General features: G+C 32.6%; 1 protein-coding gene across 2 annotated transcripts; it reads left to right on the top strand.

Moving 5' to 3' along the window:
- The first annotated feature begins 8,989 nt into the window (after positions 1–8,989).
- LOC114184306 (probable leucine-rich repeat receptor-like serine/threonine-protein kinase At3g14840) lies at positions 8,990–21,566 on the top strand. Of its 2 annotated transcripts, XM_028071603.1 has the most exons (24): positions 8,991–9,363; positions 9,715–9,889; positions 11,685–11,756; positions 11,857–11,925; positions 12,324–12,395; positions 12,488–12,559; positions 14,382–14,453; positions 14,574–14,645; positions 14,724–14,795; positions 14,880–14,951; positions 15,079–15,150; positions 15,824–15,895; positions 16,811–16,873; positions 17,010–17,075; positions 17,163–17,201; positions 17,299–17,339; positions 18,414–18,787; positions 18,868–19,063; positions 19,157–19,303; positions 19,719–19,837; positions 19,925–20,135; positions 20,246–20,483; positions 20,649–20,799; positions 20,990–21,565. In XM_028071603.1, the coding sequence occupies exons 1-24, from the start codon at positions 9,273–9,275 to the stop codon at positions 21,380–21,382; spliced, it is 3,021 nt and encodes a 1,006-aa protein (XP_027927404.1). In that variant the 5' UTR covers positions 8,991–9,272; the 3' UTR covers positions 21,383–21,565. The 2 variants fall into 2 exon arrangements, with proteins under 2 accessions (XP_027927403.1, XP_027927404.1); XM_028071602.1 differs by having other exon boundaries at positions 8,990–9,363; positions 14,574–14,795; positions 20,990–21,566.
- The last annotated feature ends 4,857 nt before the right edge of the window (positions 21,567–26,423 follow it).

The following is a 26,423-nucleotide window of genomic DNA, read 5'->3' as shown; positions in this document are numbered from 1 at the left end:
GAAGATGATCATTCACCACATACCAACATCAAATATTTATTTGCTACAACGGTCATATTGTTAATATGTCTATACTCAAGAAAATTGAGGGCCTTGAAGTCAAACCAACGAGGATAACTTTACTACTCGTGGATCGATCAATCAAATGCCCAAATAGAGTTGTTGAGGATATACTTGTGCAAGTAGACAAGTTTACTTTTCTAGTGGATTTCGTCATACTCGTTATGGAGGAAAATATTGAGGTTCCTCTCATTCTTGGAAGACCATTCATGAAAACCACCAAAGTTATCATAGATGCTAATAGCGGCAAGCTCAAAATCAGAGACCAAGAGATGGAGGTAAAATTCAAAAATGTTTGAAGGAATTTGTAAGACTCGCAAAATTTAATTAATTAAATAAATAATTAATTAATAAATACAGGTAGTGGGAGCCTTTATGGCATTAAATTCTAACTTATATGACGTGGAAAAGTACTAGCTCAAGTGGTTGAGAGTACTTAATTGTGCCCAAGTCTTGTGTATGCCAATTGTGTGTTATTTATTTGTTATTATTTTTAAATATATGTTGATCATGTTGAATGGTTAGCATTTATTTGGCATTTGCGTGGTTGTGGGTTCAAACCTTGCTTAGAACAAATTAAACTTTATTTTTGCCAAACTTAGTTTTGGCTTGAATATGCAAGGGTGGTGTAAACCCTAGCAGACATAGTAGCCAAGAGGGGCTGGAAAATAGTCCTTAATGAGCAATTGAATGGTAATTATCATATACTTTAAGTCAATTTCGTTTTTCCACATTAAACTCACATTAATACAATAATTAGGGGACAATTAACGGAAAATGAGAGAGTTTTTGTGGCTGGTTTTACTGGATTGGTTAAGGGAGACAAAAATCAGAGTGTGGTGAGTGAACCATTAAGGCTGAGTTGAGGAGAATTAAGGGAGGCTATTGGAAACAAGGAAGAATCAAGAGTCGTTCAACCTTTTAAGCGAAAGGATCCAGGTTAGGGGAGTTTACGCGTAAATTTTATATATGAGCCTGAACTGTATAATGATTAATATGAATTATGTGCCTATATTTCGTTTCTGGTTGAAATTTTGGGTTTCTGGAAAATTTCCAGAAACCACCTGACAGGCTGTTCATAGCTGCCAGGCGGCACATGCACTTGGTCTATTTTCTAGGTTCTTGAAGAGGAACCGCCTGGCGGCACATTCCCGACCGCCAGGCGACACATGGCGTTTACCCAATTCTAGGCTATTAGAATGAAGGGCCTGGTGGTATTGGTTGAGCCGTCGGGCGACGCGCGTTGGTTTGATGCATTTTTACGTTTTTCTGGGTTCTGGGCTATCTTGTGAAACTGTGAGATAATTGGAGAGGGTCGATGATTTTGGGTACGTTACGAATTAGGGTTCGAATAATTGAAAAGTCTTGGATTTTTAGGAGTTAACTATAGTAAATTGGATTGACTTTGATTGGTTTTGTGATAAATTAATATTAGAGCCCATCTAATCTTGGTAAGCCTGAGTGAATTGGTCAAAGTGATGTGGAAGAAGGTATGGATGTTCATAGGTGCAGGGAGAAATTCTGATTTTTCTAGGATTTGGTTGCACCGCTTGGCGCCAGGCGCTGTCGCAGACATTGGAGATTGTGTGGTTGTAGGATGCAAGGTGGAGTCGGACTCTGTTCTAGTTTTGGCATAATGGAACGAGGGGTTTTGGTTGATATTTTGAACAGATCATAATAATGTCCAAGGCATGAATTCCAGTAATTGGTTAAGACTTAGATTTCATGGGTGCAGTGACAAAAGAAAGTGGAGGGAGGTATAAATTAGGTTAAGGAATCAGAATTGAGGTGGTATGAGTTACTATAAGACTTGGATTACATAGCATGCAGTAGAGTACAAATTCTGGGGTTTAGTCGAGCTATGTGAATAAGGTTCAAAAAATAGGACTTAATCTTTCCAACGGTTCCTACTCATGAGAGAAGTGTTAGTAGGCCTTAGGCAACTGTGAATGGAAAATTTAGAGACAAAGCTGGTACTTCTAATGAGTGAATTGTAGTATGGTAAGTATGAGCAAGGTTAACTCTAGAGAAGCCTATTTTTAGCATATTGGGGGTGTCGTACTTAAATGGAAGTGGGAGTTGGGATAGGGAGTTAATCACTTGAGGAGTGATGCACATAAGTTGTAAGGAATTAGCGAGAGCTTGGAAGTATGGAATGAAGGATAAAACAAGGTCTGACTAACTTTAAACCAGTACAGCACAGGTATTAGTATGGCGCCTAGCGGCAGAGTTAAATCCGCCAGGCGACAACTTTGATTTCAGGAGCTTTGTATGACGTGAGGCGCCTAGCGGTGAAGGATGTTCCGTCAGGCGATAGCTATAGGATCAATGGTCTATAGAGTGCGTGCGCCTAGCGGTGTGGGCTGTCCCGCCAAGCAGTAGCTGCAGTACTTGATGGTTCATAGGCGCTTGGCGCCTGGAGGTACACGTCCCCCGCCAAGTGGTCTGGAAGTCGGTATTGCCTAGCGGTACGTGTCCCCCGCTAGGCGATTTTGCTGCTGCAACCTTGGGTTGTTTGTTCTGTAGGCGTGATCTACAAGGCTTTTGGTGATGCTTCAAAAATGGGATTGCTGGTGTTCCTTGAGTTGAGCTCGGAATGTATCCCTTGAGTTGTGGCTCGGGATAGGGGTAAGCACATGGTATTCCTTGAGTTGTCGCTCGGAATAGCATCTCTTCAGTTGTGGCTCGGGATGGCGGATGAACAGGAGGAACTCTTGAGTTGTGGCTTAGGTTGGCGAGTGTTGTCGGTGTGAGTGTGCTGGTTGTGGCCAGTATGGATGGGTCCATATAGATTGCCCTCTTCAGTTGTTGACTGACGAGTTTGGTAGTCTTGAGACGTTACGAACTATGTTCGTATTTGGGAACTCCACCTGGCGTTACGTTACGGTGTGTGATTTGTAGCAATGATTTCCAGCACGTGCTCTATCGGTTGTGGCCGATAGGTATGGCAGCAAGTCATCTTGAAGTAATCACTAGAATATGTAGAACACAAATAACATGGTTGTGGCCATGTGATATGAAATCCAATAGGGGAATTCCTTTAGGGTGTTTGCATGATATATATGAAAATAAGTGTGTTTTATATATGTATGTAAATATTTATATGTATATTCTGTTAAGCTCACCCTATCTACGTGTGCTTGGCGATAATCGTGTACGCGGTACACGTGAGCAGATGATGCTGATGCAAGTTGTAAGATCCGGGAAAATTAAATAGTTATTTAATTAATTATTTAATTAGGACGGATAATGAGAATATTTAAAGCAATAAATGCGAGGAGCTATGACGTGGAAAGGTACTAGCTCAAGTGGTTGAGAGTACTTTAATTGGGTGTGAGGACTTGGGTTCGAGTCCTATGTGTGCCACTTGGATGTTATTTAAATTGTGTGTTTTTGTGTGTTTTATATTGAATGTGTGTTGTCATGGTAAATTCTTAAAATTGTAGGAATTATCATGAAACATGTGTTGGTTGAGTGGTTTGGCCTTGGTTTGGTATGTGCATGAGAGTGGGTTCAAACCTTGTTGAGAACTAAATTACTTTTCTTTTTGCCAAATTTTCTGGTGCATGAATGTGGAAGGGTTGGAAACCTAGCAGCCAAGAGGGGGGCAACTTAAGGGCTGGAAAACAGAGGGTGATTAAACAAACTGGTTAACCTTGTATCATTTTTAATTAAAAATTCGTATAAGCCACTAAATGAGTAATTAAGGGAGAGAGATAGTGAGAGCAAGGATTAAAAGAGAGGAAATAACACTTAGGGTTCGTGGTACTCATAAGCAGAGGCGTTGTCTGAGTTTTGGGACTGATTGAGAGAAGTGGTAGGGCTGAAATCATCAAGGCTTGGATTGGAAACAAAGACTAAGGAGGCTTAGGGAGAGGATAGACATACAATTCGAATTTGGACAAGGAATCCAGGTAAGGGGAGTTGTTTTTGCATGCTATTTATCGTGTACACCATTTCGTGCCTTGTATGATCATATGTGCATGAATTCTCTGCTTATTATGCGTTGTTTTCGCGTTTTCTGGGTTCTGCCCAGAAACCGCCTGGCGGGCATGCATGTGCCGCCAGGCGGTTCATCTATCTATGCATAGTTTTGGGTTTTGGTTGCTTAAACCGCCTAGCAGGGATGAATATCCGCCAGGCGGCGCATCAGTTTTGCGTTTTCTGTTGGCTTGCGTTTTGTGCAGGGTTATTGAGACTTCTGATTGTGATTTTATGTATTGATAGTATGAACTGGTTAGAATTGGGGTCTAATGGTGCTTGAGAATACCCTTTATACGTTAACATGGATGGAGTTGGATTGTTGGAATGGTAGAATCCGAATTGAGTTATTAGGGTTTATGGTGGGTACGAAATTGAGGATATTATGTTAAAGGAAATTGGGTCAGTAAATTAGGTGTGATTTATTGTGTGATATTGTCTGTGGAGTATGGATTGAATTCTGGTCAACTTGGCTTATTGCGGGTGCAGCAGCCTAGAGATTTTCTGGGTTCTGATGTGCCGCCTGGCGGCGCCTAGCTTGCCGCCAGGCGATGACGGGGGCAGTGGAGTAATGCGTGTTGTTTTCGAGTGGTCGTGAGAGGAGAGGCTAAGAGGGATATTGAAAATTAAGGGAGAACACAATAGGAAATAATATACTTAGATAAGAGAGCATGAAAATGGAAAGAGGTTGATGGTATGTCATGTGATGGGTTGTTGAAGAGTTGCGTATCTAAAGAAAGAAGTGGAATAACACTAGTTAATGGACCAAGATTTGGAAGCTTAGAATTCTGCATAATTGCTGTTAAATACCATTGATCGCTAATTGTGGAATTTATGGTTTTGGAGACTTGTAAGCTTAAATATAAGTCCTGAGATTATGCAATATTGTGTGTAACAAGATGCATGGCAGTATAGCGTAAGATAAGTATGATGAGAGGAGGTTTATAAGGTTTCGGAACTGTGAGATTTTGATAGAGAATGGAGTGTCTTGTTGCTGCAGTGTTGATTAACCGTGATAGGGAGTTTGGAATGGGAGTTATAGGTACATGTGTTTGTTTACATATGATATTCGTAGGCTCGCCTATGTGAGGGTTGAGATTGGGGGTTCTTATGCAATCTATGGAAGTGAGCTAAAAGGGTAAACTGGATTAACTGGAATGTCATAAACCAGAAAGGGGTTGTTCTGGTATGGCGCCTGGCAGTCTACTGATAGCCGCCAGGCGATAGCCTTAGCGTGAGAGGGTCTGCACTGAGCAGGCGCCTGGCGGCACGGTGTGCTCCGCCAGGCGGTGACGAGAAAACAGTGGGGTCTGGGAGAACGCTGGCGCCTGGCGGGAGGTGAATACCGCCAGGCGGTCTGGAGCAATTTCGCCTGGCGGCGTGTGGGCTGGGCCAGGCGGAAACGCTATTGTTCTGTGTATTTGGGTGTGCTGTCTTTAACTAAAACTGATGCTTTGCTTGGATCGGGAGATGCTGTGCCATGAGCGGGTAGGTTCATGGATGGTGTGACATGTGATGATATGAGCGGGGAGGTTCATATCAAGTTACTCTCACGTGGGGATACGAGCGGGGAGGTTCGTATGTTCCGTGCTCACGTTGAGAGATGCCACGTGCGGGGAGGTACGGGGGCTGGTGGATCACATGTGTTGGACTACGGGCGGGCAGGTCCGTAGAGCATGACTACGAGCGGGGAGGTTCGTAGAGGCAGGACCACGAGCGGGCAGGTTCGTGTGAGCATCAGATTTCCGAGTCCAAGGCTAACCAATTGTGTGACTTGAAGACTGTTAAGTCTTGGGGTTAGGGTCTTGGCCAAGATTTATAGATAATGATTAAGATGGGTAAATGATCTATCCTGTGATTATATGCTTATTATTTTATTTTCTCAGCTCACCCTTTCTGTTTGTGTGTGGCGATGATCGTGTAATTCGTTACACGGGAGCAGATGTTGATACAGGTGGTGCTGAGGATGCTCAGATGGCGGAGTGAGGGCTAGCATGGGAGTAGTGCTAGGGTTTTTGATAAAATTGTAATTCATGTTTTTAATACGAATTTTGATAGCTTGTAATCAGTTATGAATTCTGTTATGAGTTTTGGCGCGCTATCTTATTAAAATAAAATTTTCCCGCGTTGGGATTTTATCGAGATGGCTACTTAATGAAATAATCCATTTTAATATTTATTTTTAGGTAATATTCCCTAGGGATGTTACACAAGTGGTTCTGGTGGAGCTTAGCCACAGAGAGGTGATAGCTCGAGAGATTTTGTTATGTTATGTTTTTGAATCAGTTGTAAACATTTATGTTTTGGACTTTCATTTTATAATGGACGAGTACTTGATTTGAATTTTCATTATCGATATATGAAATAAAGTTTTAAATTTCCCGCGATTTGGAAAATGAGATATTATTAAATGTGGCGTAATTACTTTTTCCTTATTTTATTATTTAAATCTGTAATATCCGGTGGGGATGTTACAAAGTTCACAATCTTGAATCAAAGGATATTAATGGGGCTAAGGAAGTTTTGTTTGTGACGAGTAAGCCGGAACAATTAAACTAGCACTTATTGGGAGGCAACCCAACATTTTAAATTTTGCTTTTAATTTTAAGTTAAAAAAATAGCAACAACCCTATCTGCTAGGCGAACACACTCACCCAGCGAACACTTAGCCTTTATTTTATCATTCGCCCAACGAAGAAGCCTCGCCCAGCAAATCAAGGATTTTGCAAATCCATTCGTCCAACGAAAGACTCGTCTAGTGAACCGCTTCATCCAATGACCTGTTGCTCTAGTAAAGTCCATTCGCTAGGCGAATAAGCTCGCCCATCGAGCACTTGCTCCTTGTATTTTGTCTGTGCAGTGAATCAACTCGCCCAATGAGCAGGCTAGACTCACCTAGCAAAGAATAAGGAGTTTTCATGATTTGTATTGTTGCTTTGAGTAATTTTAATTATTGTCTTTTGTTTTTGCATTGTGTTTTTGTTTGCATGTGTATACCATTATCTTAAGCTTCATCTTAAGCTAACCATGTTCTCAATGTGCATTGTCAACTAATGTAATGATATATTAAAATGAAATAGACATGAGCATTGACCATTTTACATCTTGATTATGCATACTGATTGGGATATTTTCTGACATGCTTTGAGTGAAAGATAGTTCAATATAATGATATGATAGTCAGTCATTTTTCAAACATGAAAGTTAAACCAGACTTTTGAAGATTTTTTAGTATTATGAGCTTATGTGTAGAAAGCTTTAAGGGGAGCAGCTATTGCCATGAAATTGATTTTTTTCTTGATTTTTGTTAATAAAATCACATAAACTTGGTTAGAAAGGATAAAGGCTTTGTTTAGTATGTTAAGCCACTTAGCCAAATAGCCAACCTGAAAGTAATTGTCTGTTGTTACCCTCTTTGAGATTAACTGTTTCATTCTTTACCCTTAGCTTTTAAAGAAAATATATCTTATCCTACACCTTAGCACAAAGAACAAATACATTTTGATTGGAATAAACAAACCCTACTCCATGAAAGTGAATAAGTTTGGGGTAGGCTTTTGTAAACAAACCCTACCCCAAAAAAGTGAATAAGTTTGGGATAGGCTTTTGTAAAAACCCTATCACAGGAAACAAAAAAGAGGGAAGATAATAGTTTTATGTGATAGAAAAGGGTTGCTTGAAGTACATGAAAAAAAAAGTGGAGCATATTCATAAAAACATGCACATGTGTTTGTTCTCTTAGGCTTAATGGTGTTTTTGCATTCCTGGAAAAAATAATTTTTTTTCAAGCCAAGCCTCATCACAACCATATGAAAGACCTTATGATCTTACCAATGATGTGAATTTTATAATTTAGATGACGAGAAAAAGTTGATGAAGTGGTTTTATAACATGCTAAGTGTATTATTATTACTATGTACATGTCTGCTGAGTGAAACACTAAATTGTCGTGATTGTGCATCTAGACATAGAGTACATCATTAGTCATTTATAACATCTGACTTTTGATCATTAATGTGAACTCTTAATAAGGAAAGGTACGAGACATTAGGTTGACACGTGGCATTGATTTTATCACCGACTGGTCAAACTAACGTAAGGATTAAATTGAATCATTTTTAAGAAAATGAGGACCAAATTGAGACAACGAAAAATTTGAGGACCGAACTGATATTACTTGACAAATAGAGGAAAAAAAAGTAATTTAACCAAAAAACTATATATTATAAAAAAAAAATTAGTACACTTATTGAAATGTTACATTTTCATTAAATTTCCCTTCGATATTCTCTTTCTTTATTTCTTGTACACATATTATTTGTGCCCTTTACTTTCGCAGTACAGATTTTATTGTTTTTCTCTAGATCCCACCACCCTGTCTTCCCCTCTCATTGAAACATAATATCTCATAAAATCTTCACTATCTCCCTCTGCTTTCTTATAGCATTCTCCACCATCATCATGCGTTGGCCCCTCCTTCTCTTTACATCTTCCATCCAATTTTTTTCCCGACTCAGCCCATTACGTTACCCTTTGTACTCTCCTCTTTTCCTTCGCCACCCCCTCCTTTAACATTATATACCCCTTTCGCTTTATTAGTTGGGCGAAAGTCCATGATCACGAGTGGATAATGAAGCCAGTTTCGTGAGAAACATCTTTGTAACTTGTAGTGACTAATACATTCTATCATTAACCTTCTCTTTTATTTAATTTGTTTTCTTTCTTACTTCATTGACTTCGTTTACCAACAAAGTGGACTTTTATAGCTACAAACAACATAATTACTATCAAATTAGCAACTTGATGAAAAAATTATCACAAATTGAAACAAAATTCTGACTTAACACGCATTTCAAGGTTTACATGTGAAACCTCCTTCATTCTTCATCAACATTCATATATTTAACTCAAGTACTAGCAACTTAGCCTGAGTTTCAAGAAACCTTCAACTTTTCTATTCAACATTTTTCTATTTGCTCTTGGTTTAAACACAAGCTGGCAAATCAAGTTTTTCATATATTTAATATCTAATTGACTTGTATCAGCATTCAGTCATAAACTAGCAATAAGCTGTGGCTTCATTTTTCTCTTTCTGTGGGAATATATTTTTTTTTTTCAACACTGTCAACTTTATATATAATCCTCAAAGTTTTTCTATCTCTATTTGCTTCATTTCTTAAGCTCTTTTGTGAGCTTTGAAACTAGAGCTTCTTCTCTCCATCATCATCAACATGAGCTTCTATCTACTTTTCCATCTTTGGTTTCTTGCCTTTTCTTTTATCTCTTCTATGGCCTGGGGAGCTACTTTGCCCGAAGATGAAGGTACACAGTTCATTCTATCTATTAGGAATATATTTTCCATAAAACTTCTATAGAAAATAAAAAGAATAAATGAAACTGACTTCATTATAAATAAAAATTAATTTTTAAAAATTGTTTTTAATTTTTCTATTAATGTAAAAGCTTATATATGTGTAGAAGATCCCAGTTATATGACTTAGACTTCAAAGCTGATTATAATAGAAAAATGAATAAAGATATAAGATGCAAAATAGTATGTGATTGAATTCTTATCTTAATTCTGGGCTTGGTGAGAAGAATTGAATTTGAAATTGAAGAAAAGGACATAGTGGGGTTTATAGTATTAATTTGGTGTTTGGTTTTGAAACACAGTGGAAGTAATGAAAGAGATAGGTAAAAGAGTCGGGAAGAAGGATTGGGATTTCAATGTAGATCCATGCAGTGGACAAAGAAATTGGACTTCATCTATTCAAGTCAAGGGATTTGAAAATGCTGTCACTTGCAATTGCCTTTTTGCCAATGCTACTATCTGCCACGTCGTCAGCATGTAAGTCTTTCCGCAAATATCATTATTACAATATTATTTAATTTCGCTTTTATGGTCAATAAATGTAACATTTTCGACATCTTATTTCACACCAACAATTAAATATCTCAAACCTGAGATTAGGAGAAATTCGATAACGGACTTTAAATAACATCAATATTAAATAAATGAAATTTAAATTTAATTTCCCAAATCAACTTAGATAAAATATGTATTCATTTATATATATAATTTTATTTTATTTTTTGTCACTTTAAACATGTTTTATTTTTTTATCAATATTGAATAAATAAAAAAATATTTTGAATATATTTCTATCGTTTTACATAGAAGCCATATATTAATATTACAATAGCATTATTCCTTAGTCTAAGTATGCATTTTTTTTTATGTATGGTAAAAGCACTATTTTGATCCTTGTGTATGAGTTTTGTAATTGGTTTGTTTTTTTTTTCAGCAAAGAATTAATAAATTAAAAAAGAGTATTTATGGGTGCTCTAATCCTTTTATAAAAGGAACAATAACATGTACAAAAGTAATTGGTTTGTTTGTGTTTCTATGATTTTGGTTTTTCTTTTATATGTTAAAATAATATATATATATATATATATATATATATATATATATATATATATATATATATATATATATATATATATATATAATGCTTATTAGAACTAAATCACTTTGTTTTGTATGGACAAAGATAAGACAAAGAGATCAAGTTTTAAAGTAATTAACTTGAATAAAATACAAAAAAATTAAAATAAAACTTGAGGCAAAATGTTATTGTTAAATCGGAACTTGTATACTGAATAGGTACAAACCTGAATTTACCAAAACTTGAATAAATTTTACGAATACAGAACCAAATGGAATTTGTACATAGAGTTGAGGGTATTCATTTCACTTGAATTTGTTCATTCAGTAATATAAAATAAAAAATACATTTAAGAATATATAATTCGAAAAATATTTTTAGAAAAGAGAACATGAAGAGTGGAGTGAGAGGCTCATAGAGAAGAAGAAAGGACATTGACAGAGGTGGAGAAAGGGACTTCAACGGAGGTGGAGGAAGAAGAAGGGAGAGATGGAGGAGGAAGAAGGTAAGGATAAATGGATCATTTCATATCTTCGTGGGAGTGCAGATTGAAGTATATGGAGGTGCAGGAAGAAGCAGACTTCTTCATACTTATTACGGCCCATTAACTTTTGAGACTTTGTGGTGTTTAACCCAATGCAGACTAGTACAGTGATATTTAGAGGAAAAATTCGCATAAATGAATAAAATTCCTGGAAATAATAGGCTTAATTGTAATTTTTATTTTTTTCAATCTTTTCTTAATTTTTGATTCCATATAACTTTATTAAATTTTCATTTTTAATGATATATTAAATGAGAATTAAATTATATTTGGTAGTAACATTTCTAATCTCAACATATCATGCCCAAGAAAAAAATAAAACTGACTAATTCAACATAAAATCAAATAAATTATAAATAATTAAAAATTATAGGATTATATTTATATGAAAAAGAACCAAGAACTGAAATTACAAACAATTAAAATGAAGGGACTAAAATTACAAATTTTATTAAAATTATGATTAAGATAAATTAATAATAATAATAAAAGATCATATCTTACACAAGGTTATTGGATCTCTATATTTACACATTTAGTCCCTGAATTTTTATTTTTTTTCATATTCTAACTGTGCAAATTAGATTCTTAAATATTATAAAGGAGTTGATATTTGATTTTTAGATGAATATACGATGATTATGATGCAGTGTTCTGAAGTCACAAAATCTGTCGGGCACACTCCCAAGTGAACTAGTGAGATTGCCATACCTCCAAGAAATGTATGTAATTCTAAAGATTGATATCTCTTCGCCATAATCATTATTACTTTGCCACAAATCATGATTTACTTGTTTGATTTTGACTTGAAATGTGGCACAGTGACCTCACAAGAAACTACCTTAATGGTACAATACCTCCACAATGGGGCTCCACCAACCTTGTCAACATGTACTCTCTCCCTTCTCCTTTCCTTTCATTTCCTATTAGTGTGTTGTTATGACAAATGGTGAAATGGGTCTTGTTTTTATGTTCACTCCCACGATAATTGAAAAATGAATTTGGTTTATATTTATTTTTTAGTGTGAGAGAACTATAATTTTATGACTTAAATATTAGTGACTTAAAAGAACTGTTTTTATTTTTTTGTTAGTTAGGTAATGCTAACGCATGTATGGTCTTTTACACATAATAAATTTGGTGAAGCATTTTTTTTTTATCAAAGCTAACATTTACCTTTAAGAAGAATTGAAAACATCTTTATTTATTTATTTTTATGTTTTGTACAGAATTTCTTCTACTAATTTCTTAAACATTTAACCAGTATGCACGTGTCTTAATTATGACAGATCCATTCTTGGAAATAGGGTAACAGGTCCAATACCAAAAGAACTAGGAAACATCACCACACTGAAAAGTTTGTAAGTTTATGATCCAACCTTACAGTAATTTCTCCATTTCTTTATGAAAGTTTCAGGGAACTCATTGATTTAAACTTGAAATGCATATATAGGGTCCTGGAATTCAATCAATTATCTGGTGAGCTTCCTCCAGAGCTTGGGAATCTCCCTCAACTTGAAAGATTGTAAGCCATTTTCTGATTTTGCTTGGTTAATTAATTTTTACCACTGAAAAATTAAATAGAACTAGTAATAGTGTTAATTAATAAAATTTTGTTCACATATATTTTATTTGTCCAGGTCTACCGAGATAAGAATTCATTAGAAAGACACCGTACTAATGAGATCTAAGTTATATAAGAAATTGATACTATTTCTGATAAAAATCAAATCATTTTAAGATAATAAATTTATGAATTTTATACCTTAAAAAATTACAAAACTAGGTTATTTTGGACAATAAAATACAAATCTGAGTTAATTAATCGAAAAATTACACTACACTTTGCAACGACTTCTAAATGAAAGTTGTTAAGAGTAGCAACAAATTCTTTTAAAAAATTTAAAATCTAAAAAGCGTTATGATGCATAATTTTCATCGAGAAAAACGTTAGGTCTCCTAACAACTTCTACTTGATTTTTTTGAATTTATTTTTTTCATATGTTGATTTAATTTTTTTAATTGAGTTTATTTTTTTATATATACATGAAGATAATGTTATTTTTTAATTTAGTTTATGTTAATTTTTTATATGTTGTTTTTCTTTTATGTTGATTTATTTTTTTAATTGAGTTTATTGTTTTTTTATATACGTGAAGATAATGTAAAACTTTTTTATATTATTAATTTTGAGATATTTTTATCATTTTTTTATTAATTTTGAATTTTTTTAATAGAAAACGGGCGTTATATAAAAATAAAGGTTAATATAAAAAAATATAAAAGTAATGTTGTTAAGAACATAGACGGTTTTAGGTGGAAATCGTTCAGATTCACCACGACTTCTTTGTATGCAAGTCATTATCATTCCTATCTGTTTTCATATTTTTCAAATTTATGAAAGAAATCGGTGGAACACATAACGATTTCACTTTGTAATAAATTAGTGAACTGACCCAATTTTGTAATTTAAATTTATAAACGACCCCATTTTGTAAATTAGAAAACTAGTCTTATATAACTTAATTTTCTTATTTTTGTCTAATTTAAAATTATGACTCATATTTTAATTCCTAATAATATGTTCCTCAAGGGTGAGTATTCTATATTGGTACACTGTTCCTTAAGAAGAAAGTATTCTGAATCACAAGTCACTCTTTTATACTGTCATTTATCAATGAGACACGCTTATTTGAATCTTATGTCAAGAATACTTTTGATATAAGGACTTTTATATTCATATGAGTTGGCCACCAATACTAACCGTCAACTCTGATACTATTGGTGGGTCTATCGAGGAGAGAATTCATTGAGGAGATACAAAATTAATGAGACTTGAGTCTAACCCACATAAAACACTACTTCCAACCCAAAACCTTAAGGTTTTGAGTCGGAATTGAATCCCTTATGTAGGTTGAGCTCAAATCTTATTGTTATTATGTCTCTCTAGTGAATTATCTCCTTGAAAGATTATATGATTAGATAATCATGATGAGAAATCATTTCCAAATTCACTGACTTTCTTTTGTTTTATATAAAATAGCTTTGAAAATGCATTGTACTCTTTAAATATATTCTAATGTTCAATGTTGCTTAATCTTTGATGTGTATTTTGGAGCAGTAGAACAAGTTTGTGGCTACTCCTTTAGTCCCATGTGCATCTTCTTTAGGGTCTTTTTAATCTTTGATGGATTTCTAATTATTGACTGTCATGTCTTGAAAGGTTTTGATGTCAAGCTTTTGCATCTTTTAGTACATGTTATTGATCTTTTTGTAAAAGGGTTAGAGAACCGTGCTCTTCTTTAATTTATTTATTCTTTGTTGAAAAAAAAATGTTGCTTATATAGGCTTCTTACCTCCAACTATTTTACGGGAAATTTACCTGCAACATTTGCTAGGCTCACTACACTAAAGCAAATGTAAGTGTCATTCCTTTATTATTTTTATTATTCTCAATCTCAATTGCATTTAACTATGTTGTTTTTTTTTTACACTGGAAAAAATGAACATTTCTTTGAATCATAACTATTATTATGCAGTCGACTTGGTGACAATCAGTTCTCTGGAACTTTACCAGATTTCATTCAGAGATGGAGAAGTCTGGAGAGGCTGTATGAACTTATCTTGTTGTGCAATTTGAATATATTTGTTGATTGGTTTATTAGGTCAATTGTTTTTAACTTTAACAGGGTGATGCAAGGGAGTGGTTTCAGTGGGCCAATTCCTTCTGGAATTTCATTTTTGAACAACCTCACTGATTTGTAAGTATATATATATATATGTGTTGCAACCATGGCTTTAAAATTTAATTTTCTCTTCTATATCCTCACTATGATGTGATGCAGGAGAATTAGTGACTTGAAAGGACCAGATTCTACATTCCCCCAACTTAAAAACTTAACAAATTTGCAGACACTGTGAGTATACTTGTATTATGGTGTTTAAAAAATAAAATAAAAAGCTCTTATAATAAAAAATAATGAATAAAGGATTTTAATGTCTTTCTATTGTTACATATTTACATGGTGTTAAATGGTTTCCTAGAATACTGAGGAGTTGCAATCTTATAGGAATGGTTCCTGAATACCTCGGAGATTTTACGGGCTTACGATCATTGTAAGTGATGTTTAATTTATTTCCAATGCTTAATTAAATTTAAAGTTTTTCATAATTTTAAATATTTTTAATTATATTTTTTATTTATTAAGTATTTAAAATTTATTTTTCAATTGAGTTCCTGTAATTTAATTTTTATTAGATTAATATGTAAAAAGAAAAGATTAAAATTTATTTAATTTTTTTTACTATCATCGCGTGACTACTGTTTTGTTTCGCTATCTTACTTTTTTTTATATATTAAAAAAATATAAAATTTATTTGATTAATATATTAAAAAATTAAAGTAAAAATCATTTAACATTTTATGTTAATCATCATATTATTTTATATTAATCACAAAATTTTATATTATCTAATAAATAAAATTAAAAGATAACAACCAAGCTACATAATAAAAAAAAATTAAACTGTAAAAATTCAATTAAAAATATATATATTTTTAAGCAGTCAATAAAACCAAAATATTTAATAAATATTATACTAAAAGTATCAAAAAAATTCTATAAACTTTATTTTTAATGTTTAAACATTTCTAACTTATTTTCGAAACATATAAGTATTGCACTTTGTCTATTGTGTTTTTTCTATTGAATTGTAGGGCTAAACATTCCATGATGTCTGACACCATTATTTTCCTCTCATATAATTGTGAACATTATACCCTTTTCAGAGATCTCAGCTTTAACAAATTAACGGGACCGATTCCAAGAACCTTGGGTGGCCTAAACGATATAAATATATTGTAAGCGACAGTTTATAGCTTCAAATGATTTATTATTTCACCATAATGAATGCATTTATTTTGCAGATTGGGTGGTATCACTAAAATTTATCTATTTCCATTATGTGTGTCTTTGGGTGACGATAAGTTATTTATTTGAAGAATTTTTTTTTTTTAAGGAAAATAAATTGTGAAGAAATTAAAAAAAATTAAAATTGAGAGATTTTAAAAAGGTATTCAAATAATTAAAATAGTAAAATTTGAAATTTATTAAAAAAAGAAACAATTATTGAAACACGTGAAATTTATCATTGATTAGGAGAAAACACTTTTACAAGTCCAAAAGATTGAGTCGAGTCGGACATAAAGGCCGAGATGAGTCGGTTGGATTGAAGGTCAAGTCAAGTCGGGTCAGACCAAAGGTCGAACTAGACTGGCCTATGTCGAGCTGAAGATCAAGACAAGCCAAGCAGGGCCAAAGGTCGAGTCAAGTCAAGTCGGACTGGGACGAAAGGTCAAACTAGGTTAGTCCAAGTTAAGTCAAAGGTCAAATTGGATCGGCTTGGGTCATAGGTCAAATCGGGTCGGCCTGGGTCGAAGGTCGAACTGGATTAAGCCAAAAATCGAGTCGGACCGGATCAAAGGGTGAGTTAGGTTGAAGGTCAAGTCGGGTCGCACCACATTAAAGGTCAAGCTGAGCCAAAGGTCGAGTAGGGTTGGGTCGGGTCAAGTTGGGTTGGAAGTCGAGCCAAGTGAAGGTCGAGCCGAGCCAAGAATCGACTTGAACAAAAAATCAAGACAAGTCGTACCAAATTGAAAATCGAACTAAGTTAGTTAAATTCAAAAATAAAATTGAGTTCGCCGTAAAATTGAAATTAAATTGTTTTATCTAAACAAAATAATTAAAATTGATTTTTTTTAATTATTTTTACCTAGATATTTAACCGGAAACCGTTTCACTGGACCACTACCCAACTGGATAGATAGGCCAGACTACACGTAAGTAATTCGTGAAATGCATCTTACCATTTCTTACACTAAATTATTTCCTCTACGTTTTTTGTGCCACCAAGTGTTTGATACAATTATTAGTTTCATCTGTGGTTCTGAATTGATCACATGCATACTGAAACAGTGATCTCTCATACAACAATTTGAGCATCCAAAACCCAGAGCAATTGACCTGTCAACAGGGAAGTGTGTAAGAATCTTTTCCTTTGCGTAAATTTTCTATTTTTGTGAATTTTGAGATATTATCTGAGCCTTCTCCATTTACTATGTGCCTTAGGAACTTGTTTGCATCATCATTGAAGGGAAATAATGACTTGTAAGATTTGTATTACTGCTGCTAAATTAATCTCATAATTAGTATATCTTTTGCTTATCATGGGACAACACTGACTTAGCATGTATTATTTTCTCAGGGGAATCATTCCATGTCTAGGGAAGATTAACTGTCCTAAAAGTAAGTTCATATCTTCTAAGTTTCTAACATTATAGTATTTAGCTAATGCTTTATTATTTGAACTTGTTCAATTTTATAGTTATGTTATATGTTGATAATGATATTTCCTACGGATAATCACTTTCCAACGCATGTTTGTAGTTATTTGAATAATTCCACTCGTCATGATCATGGATGATATTTGTCAATGATTTCCCATATATATATTTTTTTTATCTTACAATAGATACAAACCTTGTATCAATTTTTATTGCACTTAATTTGTACTTTCTGTGCTTATCTTTGTTCTAAAAAAGTTTTCTTTCTTTTTCCAATATTTCCAACTTTTTGTTGTAGGCTAAACATTTACTTCCAGAATTAGTGATTCATATCATTTTCCTTTAAACAGAATGTTGATGTGCAAATGCACATCAAAACAAAGAAAGAAAGAAAAAACAAATGATGGGTCTCGACTTTTCTTGATTTCTTTTGTTTTTCCTCAACAAGTGCAATATTTTACTTTTTTTTTTTTTTATTTTGAATCACATAATCAATCATCTTCCCATTTAGATTTTTCATGAAAGTGATGTAATGATCAATACTCTTATATAAACTTTTGTGTGTCATAATTAATAAAAAAAAAATACTGATTTTGCAAGTTGAAACTTTCTAGAGTTAATTTAGTTTTTCTAAATAAATAAAAAATTTCTCAATAGTTAGTACAAAATAATTGAATAAATTATATAAAATTAAAAAATATATATAATTTTTTTATTAAAACTAAATTTAAGTTGACAATTGTACTTTAATTTCTTATACAATGTGATAAGACTCATGGTTATCGAATCTTCACGACCTTCCCCCAAACAAAAACGAGTTTTCGCTTAATACTTAATTAATATGAAACCAAAACTTGAGTTAGATATGTTAGTATAAAAAAAGTATCTATCATTTTTATAAAAAAAAAAGTACGAAAAAGTAAAATTTACCTTATATATGCAATAGTGCAATTCTATTACTTCTTTTAATATATTTGCTTTTTCTTATAAATAATATATGTTAACAATCTTCTTATTGTGCTTGATTCTTTCCCAGCCTGGTACTCTCTCCATGTAAATTGTGGAGGGAAGTTAATTTCTAATGGAAACATAAAGTATGATGATGACTCACAAGAAGCTGGACCAGCAAGGTTTCGTCAAACAGGATCAAATTGGGTATTCAGCAACACTGGTCATTTCTTTGATAGTGGTCGAGTAGATTACTATACTTGGTCTAACACAACAAAGCTTGATATGAACAATGGCGAATTATATATGGATGCACGTGTCTCTGCCCTTTCTCTCATATATTATGCCTTCTGCATGGGAAACGGAAGCTACACAATAAGCCTTCATTTTGCAGAAATAATGTTCACTCATGATCAAACCTATAGCAGCCTTGGAAGGCGCATATTTGACATATATGTTCAGGTGCATACATCATTGAAGAACTTTCTTTTGATCTTCACAAACCATTGTGAACCATTTTTGTTTGGATTGAAGTATTGCAGAGAAAGTTGGTGCTGAAGGATTTCAATATTGCAAAAGAAGCAGGAGGAGTTGGTAAAGCAATCATTAAAAAGTTCACTACTTTTGTGAATAGTAGTACCTTAGAGATTCGGTTGCAGTGGGCTGGGAAAGGAACAACTGGTATACCGTTTGGATCAGTTCATGGTCCTCTTATATCAGCTATATCAGTTGATCCTGGTTAGTGCTAATTAATTACTGTTTTTCTTCTGCTGTCATCATTCATCTGATGTAATATATCTACTAATCCATTATTTTTTCGTAATGAAACAGATTTTACACCACAAGAGGAAGATAAAGATGGTGTACCTAAGCATTATGTTGTTGGAATTGTAGTTACTGGAGCACTTGTAATCATCATAATATTTGGCGTAGCTTGGTGGAGAGGATGTTTCAGGAGAAAGGTGTCTTTAGAAAAAGGTAAGGACTAGTTAGTTAATTAATAAGAAGATTGTGTTTACCTTGTACCCAAAATATAAATTATCGAATGACATTAGTTATTAAGGTTTAAACACCATGATCATTTTAAAACTCGAATTAGTTCTTAGCCCATTTAAACTAGTAAGCTTATCTATTATGATATGAATTCCACTTTTTTGGCAACATTTTTTCCAATTCATTTATGTTTGTTTTTTATTTTTATAAAATTTGCGTTAGACATCGCTTTTATAATATCTCAGTTGTCATTTATGCATTTACTTGCATAACTTATATCTTACAAATTCCTATGGATAGGATATGAATTTTGGTACTATATAACATAATTTCCATATGAAATCATAATATTGTAGAAAGATACAGAAAAAATATTTATGTTTTTCTTCCGTCTCAACAGAACTAATGGGTGTAGATTTCCAAACTAGCTTATTTAGCTTACGACAAATCAAAGCTGCAACTAAAAACTTTGATATTAACTTCAAGATTGGAGAAGGAGGTTTTGGACCTGTTTACAAGGTATTATGAGTTTTACAACATTTGGTACTTTATTTATAACTTCCCAAAACATAAAGCAACACTTTAATATCAAACCTGAATATGCAGGGTGTTCTCTCAGATGGCACGATAATAGCAGTTAAACAACTTTCTTCTAAATCGAGACAAGGAAATCGTGAGTTTATAAACGAGATTGGTATGATTTCTGCTTTGAAACATCCTTCTCTAGTTAAACTTTATGGTTGTTGCATGGAGGGAGATCAGTTGATGCTGATATATGAATACATGGAAAACAACAGTCTTGCTCGTGCTTTATTTGGTAATTTTCTTCTATTTGTGTTCAGTTTGGTAACTCTATCAATAATATACAATCATGTACAATTTACAATAGGTTATGTGTTTTACATTTTGTGATAAATGCAAATGCAGCACCAGAAAAATCTCAGTTGAAGTTGGATTGGTCAACAAGGCAAAGGATATGTGTTGGTATTGCTAGAGGTTTGGCTTATCTTCATGGAGAGTCAAGGCTAAAGATAGTTCATAGAGACATCAAGGCCACTAATGTGTTATTAGACAAAGATCTCAACCCAAAGATTTCTGATTTTGGTTTGGCTAAACTTGATGAAGAGGGCTCCACACACATAACTACCAGAGTAGCTGGCACCTAGTGAGTGATTATATATTATTATGTTTTTATGAATTCTTTTAATTTAAGATTACATGCACTATGATTTAAAATATGTGAGATGAGTCATCAATTTCTTTTGGACAACTTACTTTCACTTTAAAATTGTATTTTTGACTGTTCATGTTTGCATTTTCAACACTGCAGTGGATATATGGCTCCAGAATATGCCATGCATGGTTATTTAACTGATAAAGCAGATGTGTATAGTTTTGGCATTGTTGCACTAGAAATTATTAGTGGAAAAAGTAACACCATGAACTGGCCAAAGGAAGGATGTTTCTCTCTCGTTGATTTCGTAAGTTTTACTCTCATGATCTCCAAATTGTATTCTACAATATCTGATAAAATTTTTGTTTCATAAACTCTGCTAAAGAGTATTAATGTTGTGCAACATTTGAAGAACAGAAAAACCTTAAGTTTATATGTTGTACAAATTCAATTTGAAATTATATTAGAGCTAAGTTGTTTCTGTTTTGTTTTTCTAGGTGCATCTCTTGAGAGAACAAGGTGATCTAATGAACCTAGTTGATGAGAGGTTGGGTAATGATTTCAAAAGAGAAGAAGTAGTGATAATGATTAATGTGGGTCTATTATGCACACAAGTTTCTCCAATTCATAGACCCACAATGGCTTCAGTTGTATGCATGCTTGAAGGAAAAAGTGATGTTGAAGAGGTGGTGTTAGATACAAGTGAAGTATTAGATGGAAAGAAGTTGGAGATGAAACAATATTACAATATGAGAGAGAAAAACAAGACTCGTGAAATACCAGAAGAGAGCATCTCAATGGGTGAAACTTCAGCATTTATGTCTGATACAGATCTACACTCTATCAACATGGATTCTTCTTTCCTAAAGAAAAAGTTAATAGATATATAATAATCATCACCTACTAGATGATACATAGATTATACTTAGGTATATCCTTGTTTTGTATTTATATTATTGAAAAGCAAAACGTATTTGCACAATACAATACTTTTAGGGTCATCTTGTTATGGATGCCAATGTCGTAAGTTAACTGATCCGAATACGGTGGTAAAAAGATGTCTTTTGTCATTGTACAAAGTTTATATCATCTATGTTTCTTAAAAGAAAGAAAATATAATTAATTTTTAAACATATGAAACAAAAAATTGGAAAGGAAAAATTAAATAATGTTTCTAATAATTTTTTTAAGATTAACAATTAAGATATTACTATGGAATCCAGAAATCTAATATAAAGATGATATTCCAAAATCATCAATTATGTGTTATATGCTAAAATATTATTATAAGAAAATAATAAAAGATAACAACTATAATAAGAAAAATCAACCAAAACTCACAATAAATAAACCTAACTTTTGTAGATAAAATTCACTCAAAGAATTTAATCTTAATACGATTAGAGAAGGAATTATAATCCACTTAAAAGTAATTCTTTCTTCTAAATAAAGATTTGTATGTTTATCCACTCATTGATTACCTTCACGAAAATTATAAAAAATTTAAAATTCATAAATGAATATTTAATCATATACACTCTCCATATTATTCAATTTTTTTCTAAAAGAGGGAGATCATGTAAAATTTGAATGAATAATATCAAATCACATTCCAACCAAAATCAAAGTATATTCCAACTGGGTACTGTATACATCCAAGTCATTCCTTGGTCATAATAGTATGAAACCTACTCCTGGTCCAATACATGTCGACCTACTAAGTTGAAGTTGAAATCTACCTGACCCATTTTTATTTGACCAGGACGGTACCATGCCAACTACTTATTAGTCATAATAATCCAGAATTAACTAGGATAAATTAAGATTAATAGGTAATTGGACCATGTGGCCTAGGCTCATCCATGTAAGGACCTATAACAGTAGTATAAATAACATGATAAGTGTTTAGTATTAGTTAAATTGCATATCATTTAGACACTTATCTTGCATTAATTCAATATAAAAATCATTAAAATAGCCCCTTCTCCATATAAATACAGAATTAGGAGAGTATAAGTCATAAGAAGTGGAATTAACATATTTGTGCTGATTTTGCAAGGAAAAATGAAGAAAATTGAAAAGTTGATGCTAAGCGCAAAAGTTGATACTCAACCAGGAAGATAAACTATGAAAATTCAAATTATTAGCTTGCAACTGGGTAACTATATTGGCACTCAACCACATTTTAGGAAACCTTCATTGTAAGGAAACCTAGAGCTCCAAAATGACAACTAAGTGTCTAGAGAAAACCCCCCATGGAACGGAAAACTCCATTACTGATCACCAAGGTAAATACCCAAGCTTGGGAGCAAACCCACGCATGAAGGAAACCTCAATGGCTAATCTTTATGGATGGAAGCTAAAGTAGCACTTAGAAATTCTATAAATACAGGGCATCTCTCTATTATTTAGTTTGTTGATTTTGTAAATCATTTTAGAGAGAGAAACTTCATAGTTAGGTTTAGTTCTTTTTGTATATCTTTATAAAGTTATGGAGAAGGAGGAAGGTTACTCCATGTTCTCTAGTTAGGATTGGATGTAACTTCTAAACTCTATGTATTGCACTTGTTTATATATTTATTATGTTCTTGTTTTATGTATTGGTTGTAAGACCCGAGAAATTTAAATAATTAAATAAATAATTATTTAATAAATGTGAGTAGTGAGAACCTTTATGGCATTTAATGCTTGGATTTATGATGTGGAAAAGTACTAGCTCAAGTGGTTGAGGGTACTTGATTGTGTTGAGAGGACTTGGATTTGAGTCCTTTGTTTGTTAATTTAATTGTTTTATTGTTTTGCATGTATGCTTCAGACTAGAGTAGTAAGATAAATTGGTAATTGGAAGGTTGTGGGTTCAAACCTTGGCTACTGGGAGAAGGTCTTTCAAATTTTAGCGGGATTTTCAAGTAAGGGGAGGTGAACCTTTGTGTTATTTTGTTTGCTTCTGAGTGATCAATGCATGTATTTGGTAGTGGTCTTTCACGTGTTAATAATATTGTGTTTGAGGTTACCTTGTTGTTGATGTTCCATGGGGAATGATGTTGTCATTCTTGCTTGCATAATATGTTGTTGTTTTGAGTTTTGCGTGAGGTTTGATCAGGAAAGAAATTATGCTAAACTCAAGAAAACCAAGCAATTCGATCTTTGGTGTGATTTAATGCGTTTTTATGTAATCTGAGACTTTACACTTGTTATAAATATTGATTGGAACAAGTCTTGTATGTAAAAGATTGTTGTTTGAGTTGAATTTACGAATTCTGCATTCTACATAAATCTTCAGTATTTTAGCCGACTGATTTGTCTTTTTAATCGACTGTTTCATAGCTACAAGAACAAATTAGTCTGTTGTTTTATATTTTAATCAACTGAAAGTGTACTGGTCTACTGCATTACTTTCCAATTTATTTGATTCAATTAACAAGAGGTTTAAGCTTTCGAAAAAGTTTTATAAAGTCAATTCAACCCCTCCTCCCCCTCCCCCCCTCTTGGCTAAAATCACCATTTCAAAACTAACAATTTTGTCCTTTGTTTTCTCTCTCCTTTCCTTCCGCTGTTTGCATGTTCACAATTATAAAGCCAATTGAACCCCCCCCCCCCACCCTTCATTCACCATTTGTTGTGTGACTACATTATTTCGATGTTTTTCCATAGTGTCCACCATTGTTGGACTAAGTTCTTCTTGTTCAAGCACTATACTCTCAGGTTTGCATTCCTTTCTTCACCCTAAACTCTAAAAATTATATGATGATATATTTCATTTATTTTTTGTTATATTTATTATGATAATTTTAGAGGATGACAATCTGTAAACCCTAAACCCTAACTATGGTATACAAGTACGAGAAATATAAAATGTAAGAGCATGAAAAATATGTATTTAATGTTAGAAAATGTCAGAAAAAAAATTTAGAATTTTATGAATAATATAGGTAAGTGAAATATATCTTTGAAATGTTGAAAAATGGAAGAAAAATACTTTAAAAAAAGAGAGATAGTAAATGGTGGAATTTTGAAAATGTTGGGAGTTAGTCATTGGCTGGAAAACATAATTTTCAACAACTTTACAATTCAACACATTTTCATCATAGGTCCCTAGGTTGTTATAATCATTTTAAGTTTTTTCTCCACAAAACATAACTCGTGACAAATATGTACAATGTACACACTCTACAAATAAATATACAATAATAGAAGTTAGCATAAAAACATTTAACTTAAAAATCAATTTCTACATATTACTAGTGGTGAAAACTAAATTTTTATGTTGTTTGTTTCTAGTTCAACAATGTCATCTGATGTTGTTAAATCTTGGTTTAAATTTGTAGGTTGTTTGATAGAGTGTATGAGTTACTAAAATGAAAATGTTTTTTCTCTTAAAAAAATATCTATGATAGACTACGGTTTTTTCATGAATTGTAACTCATAGTCATGAATACACTACGATTTTTTCATAAACTCTAGCGTATTACGTATCATAGTCTACGGTTTTCAACCATAGTTTATAATCCATATTTTTTACTCCGCCTGGATATACTATAATTCATCAATTGTAGTTTATCATAAAAAATAATCGTAATCATATTCTTTGTTTGCACCAGTGTAACAAGTTTGTTAGGAGGCTTCCTCACACTGGCATTTATTTTGGGATGTTAGGAGGCCCAAGAATCAGCTGCTGACCCACGAAGAAGGATGCACTAACTGTTAATGGGTGTATTGGGTCGCATTCTTATGGCCCAAAGATGGATTATGGGCAGTACAATTTGGATTGAATCTAAACCTAATACTTATAAGAAATTATATGTCTCTCATTGTTATTCATTGATGATATATATATATACATTATTGTGATTAGACTATAATTAAAGTAGTAGTTGTGCTATATTATTTTTTTCATTTTAATAATAAAAGACTATGTTTATGTACATTTTTTGACTGAGTTTTATCTATGAATTTTCTAGCAAATAGTTAATAGATAATACATTTTTATTGTTACTCAACTCTTTACATTACACAAAAATATCTAGCAAGTAATTTTAATTACCCACAAAACTTTAACTGTGGGAAAAACATTATCAATAAATAAAAAAATTATTGGAAGCACAATATACACAAGTTGATCACTTTTTTATTGCGATATGAATTTACTAATTAGAGGTTAGAACTTATTTATCTAATGTCATTAACTTCTTAACATAGGTACATATCTTGTAATTGTATAAAGCTAATAATAATATCAAACTAAAAATTACTTACATAATTGAAACACTTTTATTAGCTATTATGCATCAAATGTTTATGGTCATTGTGTTATGCTTAATGAAAATATATTTAAGTGACTAAACTTCATTCTTTGTTGAACTCACACTGGATGAACTTAAACTCTTCAACAAGTTTTGGTTAACAAGAATACCTCTCATAATATTCTATTTCTCACTATCATATCATCCCTTTTTATTTAGTAAAGTTATTTCATCTTACTAATGAGAGACTGAACAAAATATCATGATTTGAAATTTTATTAAATAATTTATGAACAAAATATCATGATTTGAAATTTTATGAACTAATTTATGAGAGTTTCTTACCCTCACACCAAACACCCTTTATGGCTTTTACTACGCTACCAAATAAATTAAGATTATAACAAATAATATATCAATTACCGTTAGAAAATTAACATACTCTTTTCCAAACCACAAAATACCAAAAAAATGAGATAAAGTCCAATTACAAACACACAACTAGTTTATCAATCATGGTAGAAACTAAGGTGTGAGACTTCATTGTAAGAAAACATCTTGATTTGTTAGAGAAATAATAAAACAAATAATTTCTACTTTTTCAAACAAATAACTTTATATATATATATATATATATATATATATATATATATATATGTATATATATATATATACATATATATATATA

Source organism: Vigna unguiculata, chromosome 5, assembly GCF_004118075.2.
Source record: "Vigna unguiculata cultivar IT97K-499-35 chromosome 5, ASM411807v1, whole genome shotgun sequence".
NCBI classification, from domain to species: Eukaryota; Viridiplantae; Streptophyta; class Magnoliopsida; order Fabales; family Fabaceae; genus Vigna; species Vigna unguiculata.
The sequence above is the reverse complement of the archived record's forward strand: the minus strand, read 5'-3'. Positions and strand labels throughout refer to the sequence as shown.